At 34.1% G+C, this 23,742-nt stretch overlaps 1 protein-coding gene across 5 annotated transcripts in view; it reads right to left on the reverse strand.

Moving 5' to 3' along the window:
* Positions 1 to 8,323: 8,323 nt before the first annotated feature.
* The window catches only part of LOC145668599 (cytochrome P450 6j1-like), a 48,353-nt gene continuing 32,934 nt past the window's right edge, over positions 8,324 to 23,742 (reverse strand). For all 5 annotated transcript variants that reach the window (XM_081736627.1, XM_081736626.1, XM_081736624.1 and 2 more), the window contains exons 4-5: positions 23,333 to 23,584; positions 8,324 to 8,527 (exon numbers count right to left, since the gene is read on the reverse strand). In XM_081736627.1, coding sequence (XP_081592753.1) covers positions 8,343 to 8,527; positions 23,333 to 23,584 — 437 coding nt within the window. In that variant the 3' untranslated portion in view covers positions 8,324 to 8,342. The remainder of the gene's footprint in view (positions 8,528 to 23,332; positions 23,585 to 23,742) is intronic.

Below are 23,742 nucleotides of genomic sequence, written 5' to 3' on the forward strand. Positions count from 1 at the left end.
CTGAGGCTACGGCCTCAGCAAAAGAGCGGTCGTTAAATCTGAGAGTGGCGCAATGAATCATTAATCCGACAGAGGTTATATTACAAGATTACAAAGGATATTTAGAATTTAATTGTCCGCCGTGTTGTCAAATTATACACATGTATAGTTAGTTAAATACCTAATAAATATCTATACTTAAGGTGGGGCCACACTAGTGGCGATAAGAAAAAATGAAATGGAATCTTGAAGTTTTACGTCCCACGGTTATGCCAGTGAGGCTAAAGGAGACGGTGATGATGAGGAATGAATGAAATGGTGGAATGAAGAAAGTGGGAGGAAATGGGAGAGCCCCGAGAAAACCCACGCACACGGTGTTTGTCCACCACAAAGTTTACTTGGCGGTAGTGGCGATAAGAAACACATCCAGGTTTTGTACATCAAAAGAGGGGAGTTCAAACACACCCCGATACCCATGATTACATCAAGAGGGACGGACAAACTAATAAAGTAAGAGTGCGCCTCGTTAAAGTTGAGAGGGTTCAAGCAAATAGGCAATTGCAGCTAGAGAATAGTTGAACGACCAAACAATTAGAACCAATGATAATTTTAACTCAATTAACTAACATACTAGGGCTTAAAGAATATTCATTTATGTATTAAGTATTAAGCTAATTGAGGAAGCGACTCCCCTTGGTCAAATGAAATATTACAGTACAAATACCATATTGAGAAATCGCAGGGATAGGAAGACGGTATGTCGAGCTAAACAAGAGAATAACGAAAACATGATTTACACTAAGAGGCACTTTCTTACCAAAGCCCTCTTACACTATCCACTGGCGACACACAACACTACTGCAAATCGAATTACACAAATTAGTCACAGGTGACGTAATTAGCTCACTCACTACGGTAATCTCTTGAAGTCAGAAAACTAGGAGCGATAATTGATAGCCCGAGCGGATTGGCTGAAAGAGTTAGTTCTTACCTGTAGGTGGATGCAGAGGAGAGATCAGCAACAGGCGTCTCAGTCGAGACAGGATCTTGACGTACCTGGCCCAATTGCAGTCCCTCGAAGGGGGACGAGAGTCCTCAGGAGCCAACAGGACTACGATCTAGACTACTTGTAGATTCACTCTCGCGACGATCCGCCGTAAGGTGACTTACCACTTAAATCGCAGTGTGCGGTCTGAGTGGAGGCGTCTCTCTAGATTTAAGGAGAGGTTGGGATTTTCTATCGGTCTATTATAGTAATAATAATATGAAAATATTACGAATGTGTTGCGGGTGATTTATTATCAAAGAGTTCAGTTTCTTTACAGACCATAAGGTGAGACATTTGAAGGGTCACAGGTAAATCACTAATCAAGATTAAATTACAGGTCCCTACAGATCCATGATTTGTATATCTAGGCGTGGCATCTTACAAGAGGAGACATCAGAAAACAATTCCATGAAAGTAGGTGTGAAGCAAATATTTTAGTCTACAGAAGAATTTAGATAGTGAGTAAGTGTACAACAGCTCTCTGGGTGAGCTAGTAAAAAGATACTTACTCAGCTTAAACACAATGTGAATTCCGTTTATATAGGCGGGCGTGGTAACGGTCATCCCGCCTTATTATTGACACAGCACTTTTGAGTCTTTCGTACTTCACTATACAACACTAAGTCCAGGAGAGACGATCACAGTATCACTAAAGTATCTTAAGGTAACTGCAAGAAGTGCAGAGGACTGCCTCCCACAATGGGAGGGAACACGGCTACGTGCTCATCGTGTCGTTAGGAAGTAATGAACTTCAAGAGAGCTCATTCCCAAGGTTTTATGTGTATCGAGTTTGGGTGTGTCAATCTTACACCAGATTGTGCAATAATTAGAAAAATTTCTTTAGAAGCTGATTGGATGTGGATGATGTAATGGTTTGGACCACTTGGTGAACTCTGATTGGCTAAAGGTGATATCATACTACTTATGATAGGCGCGCGACATTCTGATGACTATGAAGTTTCCAAAATGCACACACCTTCACAAGGGTAACATTTCAGTAAAAAGAGAAAAAAATACAGACATGGGTTCCAACTAAAACCAGTTAAGATTACACAACATTATACAAGAAAAGGGGTGACAAGTCTCCACAAGTGCTCGGTTCAAAGGTCAGTTTAGCAGCTGCGAAAGTATGAAGTCAGCGCAAAATATAGAATCTGGATTAATACCAGGAGTAAGATTCTAAGAGGGTTTGGTAACGTTAATGTCAGACTGATGATTCACCGTAAAACAGAGAAGTTATTTCAAAAGGGGAAAAGAGAGAGAAAAGAATCTTATCATCTCTTAGTTGGTCGTAAGAATTGAGGAGGGTGTCTGCAACGGAAGTAAGGCAGACATCTCTGAATATCTATCGTCTTCACAAGAGGTTTAAGAAATAAAGTTATTCCACTGGATTCCTAAATGAAGAAGTTTGAGAATAAGTCTGGGAGATACTCACATAACAATTGATTTAAACAAGTTCGCGTACTGTATGTAGGGGAGAACTTGTCGTGGATGTACAGGGTGTTTGCAAAAACATCGCAAAAAGTTTGGTCGAAATTTTAGCCACGACATACCACTAAAATTAAAGAATTTAGCAACTGCTATACATAAACAAGGAGTACATCTCTATAGTAGTTGCAGTTGGCCATCTAGCGGCTATTTCTCCAACTTTGAGAGTGGAGATGCCTATTACATCTTTTAGTTACAAAGTTATATTATTGGACTCGTTACATATCCTATTAAGTTGAATGTTCTTTACGAAGTTCAATTGCTTCTTGATTTCAAATAGAGGCCAAAAGTTACGTTTTTATATTACCTACTTCTTGCTCAAAATTGGGAACACTTTATGATAAAAGGTCTTGACCTTTCTCACTCTCACTTTTTAAAATGAATCATATTATACTGTAGTTATAGCGGAAACATTTATTAACAAAATATAAACATATTAAAACAGTCAGAAAAGTTTTCATAGAAGAATATGGAATGAAATAAAATTTTTCAGTTTTACGTCACATGGTTATGAAGGCTTGGCTAAAGCAGATAGTAAATATGATGAGAAATGAACGGAATAGTGGAATAAAGAAAGTGGGAGGAAACGGGAGAATCCCGAGAAAACCTACGCACATGTTGTTTGTCCACCAGAAAGTTCATTTGGCGCGAGCTGGTTTCGAACCCGGAACCGCATGCACCAGAGGTAAACGTTCTGCAACTGAGGCACCGACATTTTTTTCGAAGAATACTTACCCTCAAAAGCATATAAACAAATTGCTTAAGCCATTTAAACACAAACAATCACACACACACCTACACACACACACACACACACACACACACGTCCAAGAGGAACTCGTCCTGAGTAAACTTGCCTTTATGAATTTTTAGAAGAATATTAATTATACCATATTGCAGTCTTATTAGTGAAACGTTTTTCGTTAAATATAAACAAGATTATCCAAGTCATTTTTGTAAAAAAAAAACCTCATACCCATGAATGAACTACCCCTTCTGGATTCTTAAATGAAAAAAAATATATCATATTGGGTTTGTTAAAAAATAAATGAAATCTTTCAGTTTAACGTTCCACGATCATGACCTTTAGGCTAAGAGGAGACAAGTGAATGATGATAGAAGAATTGGTGGAATGAGAATGTGTGAGGAAACGGAAGTACCACGAGAAAACTCATAAACATGATGTTGTCCACTAGAAACTTACTTGGTCGGGTATATTATGTTTGTTAATAAAACTTTTGTTTATGAAATATGAACACAATTGCCTGAATCGTTTATTGAGAAAGTCTCAGTCCCAGAAGTAAACTACTCCTTCAGGAGTTTTTTAATAAAAAATGATTTCTATCATGTTGTATCATGTTGTGGAATTGTTAATAAAACAAATGAAACATTAATAAAATTGTCTGACACTTTTTGGGTGAAATGTCAGAAAAAAAACTGACTTCCAAGTGCAAACTACCCCTGACAGATTTACCCCCCAAAATATATTGTAATATATTACAGAGTTGTTAATGAAATATCAAAATCATTAGAGCCGTTTTCAAGATTTGTTTCCCGCAGAAAACTATCCATAGTTTTGGACGTAGAAAGAAAATTCAAATAATCTCTCTGTAGAATCTAAAAAGACTACGTTTAAATCATGGTGCAGATACGTTTAACGATATAGCCTCTAGGTGAGTGCACATTAGGACTAATAGAGGAACAGACGAACAGACGAGTAGATAAACGAGTGAACAGATGGAAGAATCATTTTTTCGGTATGAAAGAGTCACGAAATGTGAAGATCCGTAGATATTTACAAATTAAATTACAAATTTATTTTAAATATATATATTATTTAAATTTATTAAATTTAAATAATTTTAAATTAATAAACAAAATTAAAAATGATTTAAATCTATTAACAATTTAAATTTTAAATTAATAAGTTAAATTTAACTACGAAAGTGTAAATCTGTTAAACAAATTCGATTTTTTGCTTCCTGATCACTATAATTTGTTTTCTCCTATCGTCGTTCGAAATTAAAAAGCTAAAAGAATGACTGCGATTATTACAGTTAATTTTCGAATTTTTTAAGCTTCTATTATTATTATTATTATTATTATTATTATTATTATTATTATTATTATTATTATTATTATTATTATTATTATTATTATTTAATTTTTAAAAATGGCACATTTATTAAATAAATTTATGAAACAATTAAGAAAAAATAACTAAGTCAACAGGAAACATATTTCGATAGTCGAACCAAAGGAAGGGGTAGAAAACTATCTATCAACGACATCACATCCAGTGCCACTGCCTGCCTTTCCACGCCATCCAATGACACCACACCCTACTTGCATAGCACGTCGTCCAGTTGTACAAATGTTCTTTTCCATGTGGTAAGGTGCCAAGAACCGACGACACGTTGCCACGTTGGATAGCAATTGATATGCGTTGTATTAAGAAAGATGTTGAACGAATATCTTCAGTAACGATAGAAATGCGTCTGCCTACTTCTCTAATAAAATCAAGGCTTGCAGATCCCCAAGCACCACTAGTCTCGATGGCAATTGGAGCAAAAATAAATTTATCAAGGAGGCTGTTATATTTCCTTTGCCTTTCTACTTCTCTACGACTAGCAACAGCCCCAGCATTCATAACAGCTAAAGGGAGACTTGAATGGGCAAATGTATCTGAACACGTAAAGTCCCAAACTAGTGATTTGCCTTTCAACCAAGGAACTAATGTCATGCCATCAGGTCGTTTACCATCTGAACGACAACATCCTGAAGGTTCACGTATTGAAGGAATTCCAGCTGTGGTAAGGGCTCGTAAAATGATATCATTCACAGAGGAGTGTCTAGCGTGTCTACCCATGCTCTTCATGCATGACAGGCCATGCAGGGCACGTTGGTTAACTTGATCCCCGCAAGCTGGACAGCGATGTGGCTCACAAATATCTGCACCTAATCTTAAGGCGACAGAGATTCGAAATGCCTCATTAGTCATATGAAGACTAATTTTCGAATTTATATTCAGTAAATCATGCTGTGATAATAATGGTTAATATGATTCCATGGTATAAGTGTTAAGAAAGGAAGTACTTTGGCGATCAAAAGTTGAATACGTCCCTTTCTGCTTATATATGCATGTTCTATGAAAAAATTATATATATTTTTTATTTATCAATACGGAGCACATTTCCTTTGAAATTTTCCAATGATTCAAACTGCACGAACATTGAATCACTGAAGTCAAGTCAAAATAAACATTAATTAAGTTCTTCTGGCAGAAGAAAAAAGAAACTTTTAGCCTGAGCTACTTTTACTTAAAGAATATCCAACAAGAATTTTAGGAATGTTCCAAATAATTGGTCAAAAGATTCCAATCTTGGTCAAGAATTTTAGGAATGATAAAAATGCATCTAAAGATTGCGATCTTGGCCAATAATTAGTGTTTGGATAAGGGGCCACAGAAAATTTTTGAACTACCCCTAAATTGAGTTTTCGTATTTTTTACGGAATAAGCACATCATACTGAATTAAGTGATGGTTTGGGTTTTGCTACAGTATATGTTGTTCTACAGATATAAGGCTTACAAGAAAATTTTTGACCGAAAGATATTGGATCCTTTGATCCAAAAATGGAAAACGTAGTTTGTTGAATGTGAGAAGTTATTTGAACAAATAAGTCTTCCATCTTGGTTCGAGACTTTTCGATCAAACAATGACGTTTATGCTATTCTGCTTTGGGGACTACAGACTCCTTGTATGATGGAAAGCAGCATTTGTCAAAAATCTCATAATTTATTTTATTTCTTTTTAAATGTGTACAGTTCAGGTGTAGCGCTTTTCTTCACATGAATTTGACTTCACATGTATTTTTCTTTTTACTTCCGCGGTGACTTTCACAGAATATTGTGCTAGAATATTGTGCATATTTTCTTTGAAACTTTTCAATGATCTCCACTACTTGGGCTTAAAATCAGCTAATATTGAGTGAAATTGCTACCATTAATGAGGGGTGAATTACTTTCTTGCTTTGGAAAGTGTGTTTCACGAAGGCTTTCGTAAGAAAAATATTAAGTTTATATCCAATTATGTGCATATTGTCCGGCTTCCTAATCATCCCCAATACATAATTAAGGATGAGGAGAATCTATTTGGTTTTTAAGTTAGCAAAGAATGATGACTAAATTTACCTCTACCAACGATTTAAAAATATTTTTCCACGATAACTGTTGAAGAAAAAAGCTGTTTAATGGATTAGGTGTATAAAGTTTCTGAGGTCCTTACTGCCTTGAGTAAGTGAAATTGGCGTCGTCACTGGCCCCCAAAATTATAATTTACAATTAAATTTTATAGTAATGTTGTCTAAATATAAGACAATTATCAATCGAAAGATTATATCAATCTGAATAAAAATAAAATAAAGTCTGAAGTCTTTCAATTTAACATTCTACGATTATGTCCTTTAGGCTAAGGGATACGTATGATTAAAGCAAGTGAGTGATGATGGAAGAATGATGGAATAAAAAAGTGAGAGGAAACGAGAAATCCCTCGGACCCAATATTGTCCACCACAAATTTACTTGCCCGGAGATGGAACCAAGAACTTAAAGCACCAAAGATAAACTCTAATAAACGAAAAAATGTGAATTTTTCAACATATCGGCCAATTTTAGAGCATATGCGCGACAGGAGGATATAAACTGACTTTATTTCTTTTTAGTCTCCCCAATTGGCAACTTTCCCTCGGTATTACGACTTGAAGAAACACTTTCGAATTTTTTCGGCCCACCCTAATTCTTATCCAGTCGACGGCACTGGTTCTTGTTCCTCAGAGACCCTTCACAACTTGTTTATTGTACTTTTTCAGCTCTTTGCCCACTGTTGGCATAGAACGTAGACTCTCTTGCCATATTAGGCCTACCATGAGTTTCTTGTTCTAAATTTATTATGTAATTCACTCTTGATATAGGATTTATTATTTCCTTCGTTGGCGTTCAAACGAACAAGTGAATATAAATGGCGTAAACATTGTATTTTTTTTCGGTCAATTTCTTTATTCCTTCTGCTCATTAACTCATCAAGACCATTTATGAAAAATAAATTAGAACATTCTTGCGAGAACGGAATGATTTTTTTCTAGTATGTCCTGGACAACAATGAATATTTTTACTTGCTGTTTTTCTATTAGAATTTGAATTGAAAGAAATTTTCTATCAAAAGCCCTTCTCTTACTAATTAATTCAGCTGCAACTACGCTAAGATTTCTATTTAATCAAGCATACTGATTTTCTGTTCTTTCTCACAAATAATCATGAGTTATCCTCAAGAAAAGAAAGACTATTTATTGAAGCCAACGATTATAACTACATGCATATATATGTTGCATCAGTTTGTAATAACAGGCCCTATGTATATGCTAAACATACATATACTTTGCGTATAATATTTTTTTTTCTGCAAATACTAACCATGCGTAAAATCGATGTACTAAGTTTTGAGGAAACTATAGCTTTCAGGAGACGAGATGCCACAAACAACCAAGTGACACGAAGGAAACTTATTAGAGCAACTATCTATGGAAGCAGTGCTGGGAGAATAAAGGACTCAGATGTCAAGGTAGGTCGTACTAGCAAAATTAAGGTTGAGTATGCATACATTTAACGCGTTGTTTTTATTCTCAGGTTAATCTCCCTGTGGGTCACAATTATTATTATCATTGTGTATTTGATACCAGGAACTTCCAGCAAACACTGATACAAATAGTTTCAGGAAGTGTAAATAGTAAGCGAATTAAAACGAAATTGATATAAATAGAAAAAATATTTTATTTTAGATTTGTAGCAGGATGTCTTTCACGTATCTTCACCACAAGCTTTTCCTTTGGATGGACAAAGAGCACTTTCGGGTCCAAATGAAGATTTACAGGAGTCTCACTGCACGCATAGATCTCATATCGACTCAGAATATGCACCAACGTAATTTTTAACACCATCATAGAATATTTAACAGCTGAAATTAGAAACAAACCAAAATCAATGATAAGTTATTCAAAAAATTAACAAAGACAGTTTTAATATCAGAGATGGAACTACGAACAACGCTCTTACCCATAACTATCAGTAGTACCACAATCACATTACACTTTTTTGCACAGATGCAAGGTTTGCGAGTCTATACTTCTCTACCCAGAGAAGCATTTAACTAAAAATCTATTCTTAAAAGACAACTTAACTCATGTTTATTGAACGTGCTGTAATTATCATTAGATGGAATGTCTAATTAAATTAGAGACATTTGCAAGATTTCTTCTTAAGATAGAACAGCATAAAAGTATAATTTCATTCACAGAAACCTCTTGACGCCAGTAAATATTAGAATTTGATTTGAATAGCACAAACATCTACGAAATATGAGTGTACATCAATAACATCTGTTTATTAGATTACGATAATGGAATGCGAAAATCTGATTCTACTGAGACAAGTTGTACGGAAAACATTAGAGTAAACCTAGAAACTACAAATGTCCTTTAGCGATATTTCTACGCTCTCTAATTTATTGATACAATTAAAAAAAAACTGAAAAATATATAATTTTCAGTGATCAACTCAAGATCTTAAAACGCGCCGACGAAAATTGTTTCAATGCTAGTAAAGATGAAAATAGTAATAATAAACAAGTACATCAAGTCAAGCGAGGACGCTGTGTAGTAGTAGAGCGTTTATCTCTGGTGCGTAGGGTCCCTCGTTCGATCCCATCGCACTAAGTAGGCTTTGTGGTGGACAAATACTGTGTGCGTGTGTATCCTCGGAGTTATCTTGTTTCCTCCTTCTGTCTCCATTCCACCATTTCATTCAACCTCATCATCACCGTCTCCTTTAGCCGTGCGATATAAATCTAAACGATTTCCTTTTATTTCTACAACAGGAAGGAGTTTTAGTTGAAAGTCATTTAGTTTCATTTTCGCACGGAGAGGCTAGTATTTTGTATTCTGAGAATTATACTAACCTGCTATTCTCAAGCAAGATTGATATCTTTAATAACTCCCACAAGAAAATATGGAAGACTGATTTTTTATTGTGCATATCTTGAGATCAACATAATGAATCTACTCCATCAACAAACTCGATGTCTATGTTCTGACCCTCTTACATTCTGGCCGAAGGTGGTCCACCAAGTAGTTTTTGGGATTTTATGTCTCCAGGTTGGACACACGAACAGAGTAAGTATGTGAAGTACTTTTTGATTTGTTATTACTTTCCAAAGCATTCAGTCTTCAAAATTTTGTGCTTATGTGCTTCTATCTTTTGAGGTTTTAAAGGTACAGGGTGTTAAAAGTCTCGTGGAAAACTCTCCAATGGGATATTGTAAACCAACCTTGTGTGGAGAAAATACCAAAGAATGTTTTAATCTTATTTTTGCAAGTAGAATCACCTTTCGAAATGTACTTTGTTCATGTATCATACTGTAACCAGAAACATGTTAAATGAATTTAATTTTACCTACAGTTTTCGATACTGGTGAAAGTTAACCAAAACCGATAATTAGGAAATGTTCATCATCTAACGTTTAAAATGTATACTAGTTTTGTTTATACGCGAACCCACAAATAATACGATTACACAAAGTAGCATTCTGTGCATAAGAATCTTTTATAATCAAATAACAAAATAGAAAAAGTCTGACTTTCGGTTTCTGCAGTTCAGATGACATATTTATAGTTAATACCAGAGCTGTCGTGGAAAAATAAATCACTTACAGTATAGAATACTGTATTAAATTTAAGATACAGAAAAATACCTGATTATGTGGGTTGAATTTAAACAGCCGGATTTTCTGTGTCAACTGAGAATCACATCTGAATTTTCAACATTATGCTATCGATCTCTCTTTTAACTTACGATTGCAACATTTTCCCGATACATGCACAAGTTCTGGCTTCCTGCTCTATCTCCTGCAGTGTTGAATTCAGGCACCTCCAAGAGGAGGCAAAACCTTGTTAGTTTTGTTTACGACCGACTAAATTTCCAGAAAAAAATATGTAGTGTAGTAATGAAAGTACATGATCCTAAACACGTTCAAATCTATTCAAACGTTTCTAGGGGGAAAAACTCGTTGTTTCTTGACAAATGAATAAACGTAAACTTCCTTGTATAGGTTATCTTCATTCTGAAACTAGTTTGTCAATGGAAAAAGTTCTGTGTATCGCGAAGTTATGTGATACTAAAACATTTACTACCGAATATTCGATGTTGTAATACACCAACTGAATAAAAGAAACGTTACTTTGTCAGAGGCAGTTGCCCATGGATTCCATGCCTTTAAGTACCTCAGCACAGGCAGGTATGCAAAAATTTATTTGGTGAGGGGTTTAATGCTTTTGGGGGGGGTTCAAATTCAATATGAGGATAAATTATATTAAAATGTGTAAAATTACTACTAAAATTAGACTACATTTGCAGAAAAGTCAGAATTTCGGAAATAAGGGGCCGCACCCCAACGTTCCACCCCCTGCCTACATCCCAGCCTTAGTGGAACTACATCCTAGAAGGGTTACGCCCATGCAGAAAGGTGAAGCGAGGAAAGCCCATCGGGTCCGATAACCATATGTTCTTTGTTTCTGGGCCAGATAAATTCTTATGTAATTTACGTAAAAGTGATTAGCAAAAGCAATTCTTGGAAATGTTAATAGTGAAAGTGGTCTAATTAAGCATTTGTCGATTGTTCGTGTGACAATGATCTAAAGTCGAATAGATGGTTTCTTTTACACTCACATAATAAATTTGATAGTACTGGCTTGGCTTTGTTCGATTTTTCCTTCTGAGAAAAATTACAATTTTATTCATATTTATTTTCGTGAGTGCACACTTTGTGCGCTCAAATCCCTTAACCTTTCTTGGTGCACCCTCACAAGAATGTCTGAATTCAATACTAATATCCTGCATGCTTGTGTTGCGTTGACCAACCATTATTCCTCTGGAGATGAGTTTTTTTTTTTTTTTTTTTTTTTTGCTAGCGCTTAAACATTGAGCTGACAATACATGAGATAGGACATGTGTGGGTGGCAAACAGCTGGGTACAGTGCGAAAAGAAAAGATGATAGAAGAAGATAAAGAAAGCTGTGTGGCAGTTTCTGGGAGAAAAAAATGATTAAATATAAATGCCATAAACGGCCTCATTATTATGTATCTCTCTTCTTATACGAAATACGACAGAGCACTTCACTCCAACACCAGTGGTTATCAGAAACCATGGTCAATATCTATGATTAGCTCCCAATATTGTTTTGAACAGGGTTTTATTCTGTATCCTTTACCTTGCAATGTGAATTTTAGCGAAAGAAAAGCACTGCCAGTTAAACAGATACATTTTCAAATTTGTATTTCTTCTTTGGAGTTTGGACGCTTTTTGCGACATGCAGTCCTTTTTTTACCGGAACCCGACTCTCAGTGATTTTCATTGGATCCGGTAATAGGCATTTTGGATAGACCGGATCCGAAATTTTCTGGCTATCCTAGTTGACAGTCGGACAGGCGGAACAAAATCGTTGTATAAGACTTTCGACACTTTTGCACAGCATATGCTAGTTTGGAACTAAAAAAAGGTACGGGCTACCGAGCTAAACTGTCCCATACTAGCACCTTAAACTAAATCATATTGTACCGCAGTTATTAATGGAATATTTTCTTGTGAAATACCAACAAAATTATAAGGCTGTTTCAGAAAAAAAATCAACGAAAGAAAACTGATTGTAAGAATAAACTACTACTCCTCGATTTTCCCCAGAGAAAAATAAATGAAATGAAATATTTCAATTTATCGTCTGACAGTTATGTCCTTTAGGCTAAGAGCGATAACGATTAACGGAAGTGAACGATGATGGGAGAATAGGTAAAATGAGAAAGTGGGAGGAAACAGGAGTACCACCAGGAAACTCACGGACACGATGTTGTCCACCACAAACTTCCTTGGGCGGGTATCGAATCAGGGATCCCACGCTCCAGAGGAAACCGCTCTGCCATTGTGCCACCATAACCCCTATTTTTCCTAGAGAAATGATGGTGTTCTTTATGGAAAATTGTGTTATGAAATATGAATAAACCCGTTAGAGCCGTTTTCGAGAAAATAGCATTTATTTTTTTAAATTTTTACCCTTAAGTAAACTCCTTTATTTTTAGGGGTAGGAACAAAATTCGAAAAATAAACCCTGTAAGATCATATAAAAACCTTTAAGTTTAAATTTTGGCTTAGATACATTTAACGGTATGACCTCTAAGTGATGTAGATCAGGACGAACACGAGAACGGACGAACAAACGTCGAAAAGTCATGTTTTCGGTATCTATGGGCCATGGACCAAATTCGTTAAAATCTCGAATTCAACTTTTTTCACGATTACCATACTCTTTTTTCCTCCCCTTTCGTTGCTGGAAAGTGAAAACGGCACGACAATCTTGCTGGCAAAAGAAATAGTACTAAATATACAGTAGGTGACATCTATCGACCGTATTCATGAACAGAATGTAAGCAGGTAGTGTAGTCAGCGCCACTCAGTATTAAAAGTCAGTACTACCTGTAAATCTTTACTCTTGATTCTTGTTTTACATATGAAATAACGAATATCTGATAATATCATTAGTAAACAGTAGGAATGGCTACATGTTAATTAAAAAATGTAAAACGGAAAATATTTTTCCTGAAAACGAAAGACGGAAAATTTTCCAGAAAAATGGAAAACGGAAAATATGATGGAACAAGAAAACTTTTTTTTTTTCGGAAATGGCCATCTTTAGTAAAAAGTGCCTACTTTTGGGTGTTTTTAAATTCACTTTTTAGTCTAGTTTCACGATCCTAAATCCAATGGAAGAAGAATATTTTCAAAATATAAATCCATGGGGTTACGCAAAAAATTACCTCAAAATTGCTGTATACATTGTTGCTTTATTCATCATGGAGAAGGTTTTAATCCATTAAATAAGTAGTATCATTACTTAATCATACACAGACACTTTCTCTTTTTTTAAAAAAAAAAAAGTATTAAAATAGTACGAAAAGTGTAATTATACGCGTATTCAAGCGTGCCCACCTTTACTATTGACATATGAGGTGTTTCAAAGTCTCCAGATTTGAGATAATTTGTTTCGTGACACGATGGACGGATAAGTTTAGAAATACGAGTTTTTTTATTATTATTATTCAATGTCGTCAAATTAGAATAAAAAGTAAAATTAGAAATTTATCCAAGCATGAGCACTTTTTATTAGTGATATGATTGGATGTTTTTTTCAAAGGATTTCATGTACACACACACACACACACACACACATGTTTGTATGGAAATTTCAATGCTGCTAGTGGCGGCTCTTGAGGGAACTCACATCGGACAAAATTATTTTATCGTTTCAAACTAAGGGAAGGAAACTATCTAATGTTTTATTTCTTGTTTACATTTAGATTACTAGATTAAGTAAATTTTCTTCCCTTAGTTTCATTTCTTTTACCATTAATCGGAAAGTTAACAAACACAAACGAAATAATGTCATTTAAAATAAGAAATTACTTAATACGAGTAACGCGGCAGATATTAGACATCTCAATGCAGAAATTCTACTAATGAAGTAACGCATAAAATAATTTGGAATTAGCGCATTATAAATAGCAATGTCGAAAGAGTTGATAAATATTTCTGTTGAATATGGAATGTGCATTATCGCGTGTTATGTGTGTGTGTCCGAAGTCTTGGAGGTCACCTCGCTGTGGTGGCTTGGAATACAAATAACAAACCTTAAGAAAAGTAAGGAATAAAATGCATTTAATCTTAATCCTGCAAACGTTAGTTTATCTGTTAAACTTTGAACTTGTTTCGGTTTTAAATATCTACGTAAAATTCCCTTAAAAACAGAGAAATGTATAGATTCTCATAAGAGGGATACTGTTGATTTGTAACAAGATTTCTTTAATGTTTCCTGACTTCATTAATATAAGTCAAATCAAGTTAGGCTTTAACCCAGATATTTAAAATAACAAAACGAAACTTGCTGTAATATGTATCACTAGTTATGTTGTACTTCTGACAAAAGTTCCCTAGAATCCTGTGACGGGTTTAGGAGCTATGAGGTCGTCAATATGGCTGCCGTCAAAATTCATAGTGAAATCTTTGAACGCGTATAACTTTTCACGTAATAAAGCCAAAATGTTTATTTTTCTGACAAATTGAGAACTGATTGAAAAATTTGCAGAATAAACTACAGTAGTTAAATCGAAGGTTTCCTTTGAAATATTTCCACATAAACAGCAAAAATTCACTTTCCTGAATATTTGTTTTGAAGATTGCATGTAAATATCACCCTGACTATGGACTATTAATACATGTTTTTGTATAATATTGTATGTCATTTTATTAGCTTTAAAACGACACCGGCTTTATTTCTCTATCGTAAAAAGTAAGGGAGCTACATGAATTTAAGTTGTTGAGCATGCGATCCGCAACGTGTGCTGGATGAGCATAAAGTCTTATTGTATTTACAGTTTCATAGCAAATGGTCAGAAGTATTGTAGATTTCTTTTACCAGCTACTTGGTTAGAGTGGATAGGGAAATTACGTACCTGCTATGACAGCTATTTTGAATTCTATCATATGAGGTTTCAATAAATTTTTGAAACAAGGTTTTGCACTATTTAAATATTTAAACTACCGTTATGAATAGCGTACGAAATACTATTGAAGATTAAAATCCTTATATTAACACTTACAGTTAAGTGAATGAAAAAGGTGTTTAATAATAAAAAAACAGCCTAAAAATGATGATAATGTAAAGTAGCGTAGACAAGATAATACTTTAAATATATAGAAGATTACAGTACATACACCACCTGTTGTTTCACATTAAGTTCGGACCCTTACATTGTGCTGGTGGAGAGCTTAACTCGTTGCTAATCTCAATGCCATTTTCATTAGCACGTGTTGAATTTATTATGTTTGTCTCGTCATACTCACATTCTTCAATCGCCATTTGGCTGTTATTACAACCATAACCCTGACACTAACCGTACATAGATGGCCAGTCCAAGCTGTTACTTTTACACTCACAATTTCTATCATATGAAATTTTACAGTTGTACATAACTAGCTTCAGAATGCTTTCAGGAACAGCAGGTTCAAGTATTGTAACTGGTATAAGTTTGTTGTTTTGCACTTTCCAATCCCATTCTGTAGGAGGCAGATCAACATATCTCCACTGTTGTACTTGTAAATAAACACACAAGGAATACTGATGTGCTGCACCTGAGGTCGGAGGAAGCACTGCAAGGTTGAAGTCCACATCGATTCTCTCCTTGACAACAGTCTCCAAATAAATATGATATATTGCTGTAAAAAAGTTTGTTTCTTTCTTTACCGCATACATAGCTAGGAAGAATTTTTCACCCGTAACACTAATCGCATCTGGGGAAGATGAAGAATTGAAGACATCCATTTGATCATGAAGCTCCTTATCTGTTGAAAACAGATTGTAAACCCTCTTTTTCCCTTTTCTGAAAGGAACAGACGTAAAATCACACCCGGTGAATGCATGAAGGAAAAGCATTTACTCTTTCATAGGACCTACTTGAATCTGTATCTGTCGAATGTTGCAATGCTATCTTCTTTCCCAGTCCTTCCGGGCATTACCATAAATACTTAATCTGTCACATGCGCAATTAACAATACAAGGAGATCTGTATCTTCTCCAATAAGTACAAATGGACCTGTAACAACTACTTCCATGGTATTTGCTACAATAAGTGTATCTGCGTCAGCAACTGCTTGATACTTATGGCACCCAGCGTCTGTCAGATGGTGCTTTAAAATATTTATGAGGCTTGCTTTGTTGATGTGATTTGAGAGGAAATTCTCTTGAGACATCTTGAAATCTCAACATCATTTTTGAGATTCATCTCAACAAAAGTACGTAACTTCGTTCTTCGTGAGTGGGTCACATCTTTTATGCTGGGTCCTCCTTCATAGCCATCAAACACTATGCAGCAACTTTCGTCATACTCCATAATGTATGTCATATTTGCGTGCATATATTTCTGTAAGTTGCTGGGCGCTGCCAAATAACTCTATGCAACAAATAACCACCGTCTATTGTATACGTTCCATTGCACGAGATAGAAAAATCGCTAGACATTGTATTCACAATTTGAAGGAGAAATGATTTATTGCCCTTTCTCATCGAGGTATAGTCAAACAGTGATGGTGGTTGTGCTGCCAATTCATAAGGCAAAAAGTTTTGCAGATCTTTTTTACTGCGCAAAATGCACAAAATTCTGTGAAAAAGCTGATTTGAATAATATCTTCGGTGTTTATTTGGACAACCTTGTTCGTTGTAGTAAACGAGATGATCATATTCTTCCGCCCGAAATGAACTTCGTTGAAGAGCTTACCAACATTATTCTTGAGAGAAGCAAGTCCAATTTCGTTAGCTTGATCGCATTTTACGCAGTTATCACCAATAATTCTGCTGGATACAGCTTAAGTTGAAGCTTTCTTGAAAAAGAGTGGTGAGCACGAAGCCACTCTAGCAACTTGCTTCTATCTGTTAATGTCTCGCTCCTGTCTCGACTATTTTAGTTCGATGTGTTGTTCTGAAGATGTGCTATGAAATCCGGCGACTTCTTCAATATCCTCTACACAAAGAGGTAAACCTTGACACATATGACTATATATTTACAGTCGCTTCCTCACACCAATAAACCAGGAGAGCTGAGACCCACATTCCCGGTTTTCTCTTAGCCTTCCTAAATTTTCCACAATAATTGAAAATATCATATGCTAAATTACACATTACTTCCTCCTAGCTTCCAATAACCTCTTCCCTTACATTTTTAAGCTTGCAGCCAATCGTTTCCTACAACCGCAACATGCGAATTTTAATTTTTATGAATTGAACATATGCTCAAATAAAGGTTTTTTCAAAGTGTTTAATTAGTAATATTTTAATATCAAACAGATTTTCCTGCATTATAAAATAAGATAAAGTATTACATTCCATATTCTTACTACACATTATTATAAAAGTCACATTCACAGTTGGAGTGTAGAATAACATGATGAAGAAAGTATGTTCTCAGAGGGCACTATAAAACAGCTATGTGAGACTAAGACTGTTTTCAAATGTACAAATGCAATTTCAGCTACTCCTGTTAACGAATTTGTTTTCGATTTACAATTTAAGTTACATTGTAATGAATGCATACTTAGTTCAGTATTTTAATTAACTAGTAGTTTCGCGCAATCATTCGGCCTGTTGCATCATTAAAGAGAATATAACAAAATAGGTTCGATTCCAACGAACAAATTAAATATTACTCTTGTCATGCATCCATAAACAAAATTAGAGTGTTTGTAGCAACTAAACCACATCTAGACTATACCAATTATATACAAGAAAGTTATTGGGTGGCTAAACATACAAATATTAACCTTCAAATCTAAATATGGTAATGTTTTTGTCCTGCTTTGAAATAATTAGATAGAAAGAATATCATTTTACATCGTCACACTTTAAAGTTATCAAATTGAAATAATACACATTTTAAGATGCAATAAATCGGTAGAATAGTTTTAAATTCGTAAAATGAATGTATAGTTTAAAGCCCAGTAGAGATTGGCAGAGCCGTAGCTAGAGATTTCGGCGCCCGGGGTGAAGTAGAATTCGGCGCCCCCTGCACTCGTCTTACCAATATATATATATTATAAGAAAAGCAGCTTTGGTTGTTGTGCTACGCTGATTTTTTATTAATCTTCTTGGAAAGACCATTGCAATAACCAAAAACGATCATTATGTATGCTTTTTCAAATAAGAGCTGTTTTCAAGAGTCTTATTTTGGACTTTTTGTTAAACTTGACAAAACTACCTTTGGTTGTATACAAATCCACATGGAAGGAAATTTACTACTATTTACAACGTTTTATATTATCGATAAGAAATGAAATTTCAATACATTAGGAACTATGTGCTTTTAAATTGTTCGAAATGAGTGACAGCATTAATTTTCAGTAATAATTGTAAACTTTTTAATTTTATTCTGTATGTGACCACATCAATAGCATTTTAATTTCGATCTTTTTACGGTAAAAAATATGTGAAATCTAGTGGAAATTCAGAAGGAGCCTTCTTTGCGAATTTCTAAATATTTATCGATGGAGGGGAAGAATATGTTCGATGTTTGTACTTAAGATCTAAAATATATTTTGGTTACTACAAATGTATGAAATTATAGTAATTACTTAATTTCTTAATGAATGAAAGTTCCGAATTTAAGGTACTTATTATTAATTAACATATTAAAATATACTAATACATACATATATAAAGAATGTGTACTTAAGTTTTGTATGTATGTAGATAGATAAAAATATTACACAACTAGACACGTATGCACAAAATAATATGCTGGCGATACAAAAAAAAAGTTGATAAAAAATGAATCCAATAAATTCCTTCAAATTGGAAGAATTTGATATGTCAATGGAATTTACAAATAAATCATTGGTAGTGAGTAGTGTCTGAAAAAGTCGAACTTCGTTGGACTAAGTTCTGATCCCTTAAGCCCCTATTCTACAACTGCTTGAAGTTCGAAAATGTTACTATTTCCTTTGTTTACCTTCATTTTTAATATTCCCGCGCAAACAGCAGCTTGAATGTGTCTCTTCACTCTTCTCACTTTCATACCTTCATTCTCACCGTCGCACAGTGAGACCAAACCAGGCAAAATCTCGAAAAATGAAGTAAAAGATTGACTCGATATAATTTGTTATAATAAAACCTTAATAGTGTATACATAACATAGGTGCAGGAAAAGAAGTGATAGCAGTTTACAATGAACTCATGAGACGTCTAAATTTGGTTATCCGCCGAAGCCGGAGAGGCGCTGCTTAGTGACAAAAGATAGGAAATTGACTTTGAATGCGACTATTCCTACATTGTGTGTAGATATTCAGTGGCTGGTAAACATGGTGACACGAGCGACATGTATGTATCGTTTTGTATATTTAGAATGTTGATGTGATGTGTAATCAATAATCATATTTGGAATGACGCTAATATCATTATCATATCCCTATGATAATCCCCTATTTAATATCATATTTGGAAAATGCTGTGGTACTGAAAGCATATAAACAATGGTCAAACGATAGAATGGCATTTTAGTAGAAAATACGACATCTGTGATTTTTTAATATGTTGTAGCGGAAACATTGTTCTTATTGTATGCAAAGAGGAAGCCAAGACCCTAGACCCTAGACTCCATCATACTTTTCTGGCATTCACCAGCAGAACTAAACTCTAGATAAACATATTTGATTAATGGTGGCGACATTTTGAAACGCTAAACAAATTGGTTAATGGCAGCTATTTGATTAATGGCGGCTAAACAACCTACGGACCATAAGGTAGAACCATATTAAAAATTTAGTAGACCAATTCTGTATTGTGTTTTTTCGTGAAGCGTGCACAGAAATGACATTGGGATCAACTGTAATGAGCCTCCACTTGTTCCAGCTCAGAGTATTCCAATCAAGCCATGAAATGAGCTAACATAATGCACAATGCAATATATGAAACAACCTGAACAGATTATCGATGCGTGTAAATCATAATATGTTTAATATATCCGATAATATATTCATAACGGGAACTTGTGATGAGATAATTTCTATGTATTGAAGCGTCCTTGCATCTTCATTGCAATAACGAATCCTCCACAACTTTGAAATAATTTTGAGAAGCAAGAACTTTTCTTCAATTTTATTACTCTTCAGTTGTAAAATGAATAATTACACTTTTTCCTTTCATGCGTAAGAAGGTAAGCTAATCGTAAATTGCCAAATCAAAGCATATTGCCCACGCGTGTGTTTATGCCAATCATATAATCTGTTATATAATTTAGGCGCGATTATAAGGAATATTTTCTTTTGTGATGTAAAACTATGTTTTTGATTAAATAATGTCGAAATAACATAAACATTTCTGTCCACGGATCTTCTTTTACACTTTCAAAGACATGTTCATATAGTGCATCTTGGTGCGTGCCACCTACAAAACTGTATTGTTTGTTGTTGTTTGATTGAAATTTATTTTATCTCCAAATCTTTCTTCTACATATTGAATACATGATTGTAACCACTGCACATACCGAACTAATTGGTTTTCTTTCAACTTTCTGCTTCATATTGCGAATTCCTAATTTTTACCGAGAATTCAGTGCTTTGGCCCCACTGTGCATCGTGATCAATCCGATTGGGTAGAAAAACGGTTTGAACTAAGCAAACTCATCACTGTCTAAACGCCGAACACGACTTTGCTCGTTTGTGATTTTGAAAATGCTCCTCCGTACACTATAAGTCATTACTCGGCACCTTGTATACCACATGTCATTAAGAAATCATCTATAATAACCCTTTAAGTAACAAGTAAAAACTTATTGTGACTTTTGGATTGCGAGCGAAGCAAGCAAGAAAATTTTTTCAGAAATCTACATATTTCATTGATAACCGACAGCAATACTGATCTAATAGGGCGCCAATACTTTCTGGGAGCGACTCATCTTTTACTCATGTCCAACACCACTTTTTCTTTCTTCTTGCTCGTTCGGCGCCCCCTTGTTATCAGCGCCCGGGGCGGACGCCCCGCTGCCCCCCCCCCCCTTAGCTACGGCTCTGGAGATTGGTATGCTTCTCGAAATGACGTATTTGTGGGAAATTTATTAAAATGATTATATCCTTTGTTTGTTCCTTTGACATTTTGGCGACAGTTTTTATTAGTTATAATTACAAAAGTTCTCTTAATCATGTGCTTTCAAACAATGTTGCAAACTTTACTCATGTTAATAATTTCCCCAAAACTGTTTTAAGATATCAAATTACTGTAAAAGGCATGAGGAATTTTAAATTAATTTTTAATATTACATCCGATCATATAGATGGCTTTTGAAAGACTAAAATATTTCAAAAATCATGCATATGATCGGATGTAATATTTATTTAAGTACTTTTTTGAAATAAAGTCTTTTGATAACAGTACAATTTTATATCCTTTTGTAACTATGTTCCTATTTACTTAAAATGCCTCATACCATGATCACAGTATTCGACATTGAGGTACTATAGAAGTCTATTGCCCAGTTTGTCTCACTTGTGTTGGTACTATTGTGGGGACTACCAAAATTTCTTCGTTTTCTTGCATCGTGTAACACTGAAGCGTTCTAAGTTTCCATCACTAACTAATAATTGTGGTATTGCATGTTTCCGTTTATTACCTAAATTGAAATGTATAATCACCAGACGTAATGCCATTTGAAAAATACACCTTTTTGTTGGATTGTCACTTTGTTAGTCTGATGGTATTAATGAATATTTCAAGCAATATCCATGGTTCAAAATTGCATGGTACAAAATATCAGTGTTTATTTTAATACATAAGGTTGCTTTAAGAAAAATGATCCACCCTTTATATGAATCTAGGATTAAAAGAATAGATTCTATCTCAGTTCTTCTATTTCTGTTTAAATCAGAAGTGGTAAAAATTTACAACTTCCAAGTTCAATGTTGATATCAGGAACTAAAAATTATGAGGAATAGCAATGAACCATTTTGATATAAATTGAGCGTCTCAACAAGTTCCAGAAGTCTATCATAGTTTGTTAATAATAAATTCAAATCTTCTTGTATTACATCTATGTTTCTGCGTGTATACGGAACCAGTTATCAAAAATACTGGCCACACATCTCTATTTAGAGATCCATGTAATGTTATCAATAATCTGAAAAATATCAAAGTACTGGAAATTTTAAGTGGCTACTTATTTAGTTTTTTCTATTTCAAACCAAAATAAAATGTTTGTCTTTTATTTCTTTTATTTCAAGCCAAAATAAAGTATTTTTATTTAAAACTTTTATTTTAATCCAAAATTAAAAAAAAAAAACTTTTCCTCCAATTTTTTTTATTTAAATTCAGAATAAAATAATATTTCCTTGAAAATTCTTATTTCAAGCCAAATAAAATACTTTTTCCTCACACTTTTCATTTTCATTCAAAATAAAATATTTTTCTTGAAAATTCTTTGTAATAATAAAATCATAATAATAAAATCGGAAAAAATCCATAATAATAATGGCCATCATAATAATAAAGTCATAAAGTCATAATCATATTAATAAAATCATAAAAAAGGCATAATAAAATATTTTTCCATTGAAAGTTTTATTTAAATCCAAAATGACGTACTTTTACCTTAAACGTTTCTTATTTCAAGCCAAAACAAAATATTATTTTCTTGAAAATATTTATTTCTACCCAAAATAAAATACTTTTCTCTTTATTATTTCTTTTATTTCCAGCTAAAATAATATGTTTTTCCTATAAAATTAAAATTTGAATTCAAAATAAAACACTTTTGTTTAAACAGTTTATTTCAAGTCAAAATAAAATACTTTTCTTTCAAACTTTTGTTTCAAGCTGAAATAAAATATCTTTCTATTAAGCTTTTTATTTGAAGCCAGAAAAAATATTCATTCTTTAAAACTTAGTATTCCAAGTCAAAATATAACAGTTTTCGTCAAGTTATGCGCAGATGGATTGTGTAGTATGTTTTGATTTTGCGTCGGTTATTGTAATAATAAGACCTTGTGAAAACAGAGGTGGGTGGCCAATGTTTTGTAAACAAAAGTGTACATTACTAGTTGAAAATCTTTTTAGCTAGGAAAAAGTGTACGTAAAACATATTTTTGATAACGAAATTCTTAGAGCTGAATATGTTTAAGACTTACCGCTACACACTCTAGGCCCAGCACCAAATGGAAGATATGAACGTGGAGGCCTCTTTCGTTTATTTTCTTCAGTAAATCTTTCAGGATCAAATTTCTCTGGATCTGGGTAGTATTGAGGATCATAATGTAGTCCCCTAATAGGAATATAAACATGCATTCCTTTTTCGATTATGAATTTTGTTCCTGAGATTTTGTAGTCCTTAACACAAGCACGATTTGTCACTGGAAATGGTGTGTGTTTCCTCAATCCCTCTGAAAAATGGACAAAATTTGTTTAAATCATTAAAGTAATAACTGACAGGAATAAATATTATTTAAATAACTAATAAAAATAAATAAATAAATAAAACTCAGGTAACACTTCTGTGATGGGAGTAACATTATGAAAATACGAATAAATAAATAAATAA

This window comes from Thermobia domestica, chromosome 13 (genome assembly GCF_964235325.1).
Source record: "Thermobia domestica chromosome 13, izTheDome1.hap1.1, whole genome shotgun sequence".
Classification (NCBI taxonomy): Eukaryota; Metazoa; Arthropoda; class Insecta; order Zygentoma; family Lepismatidae; genus Thermobia; species Thermobia domestica.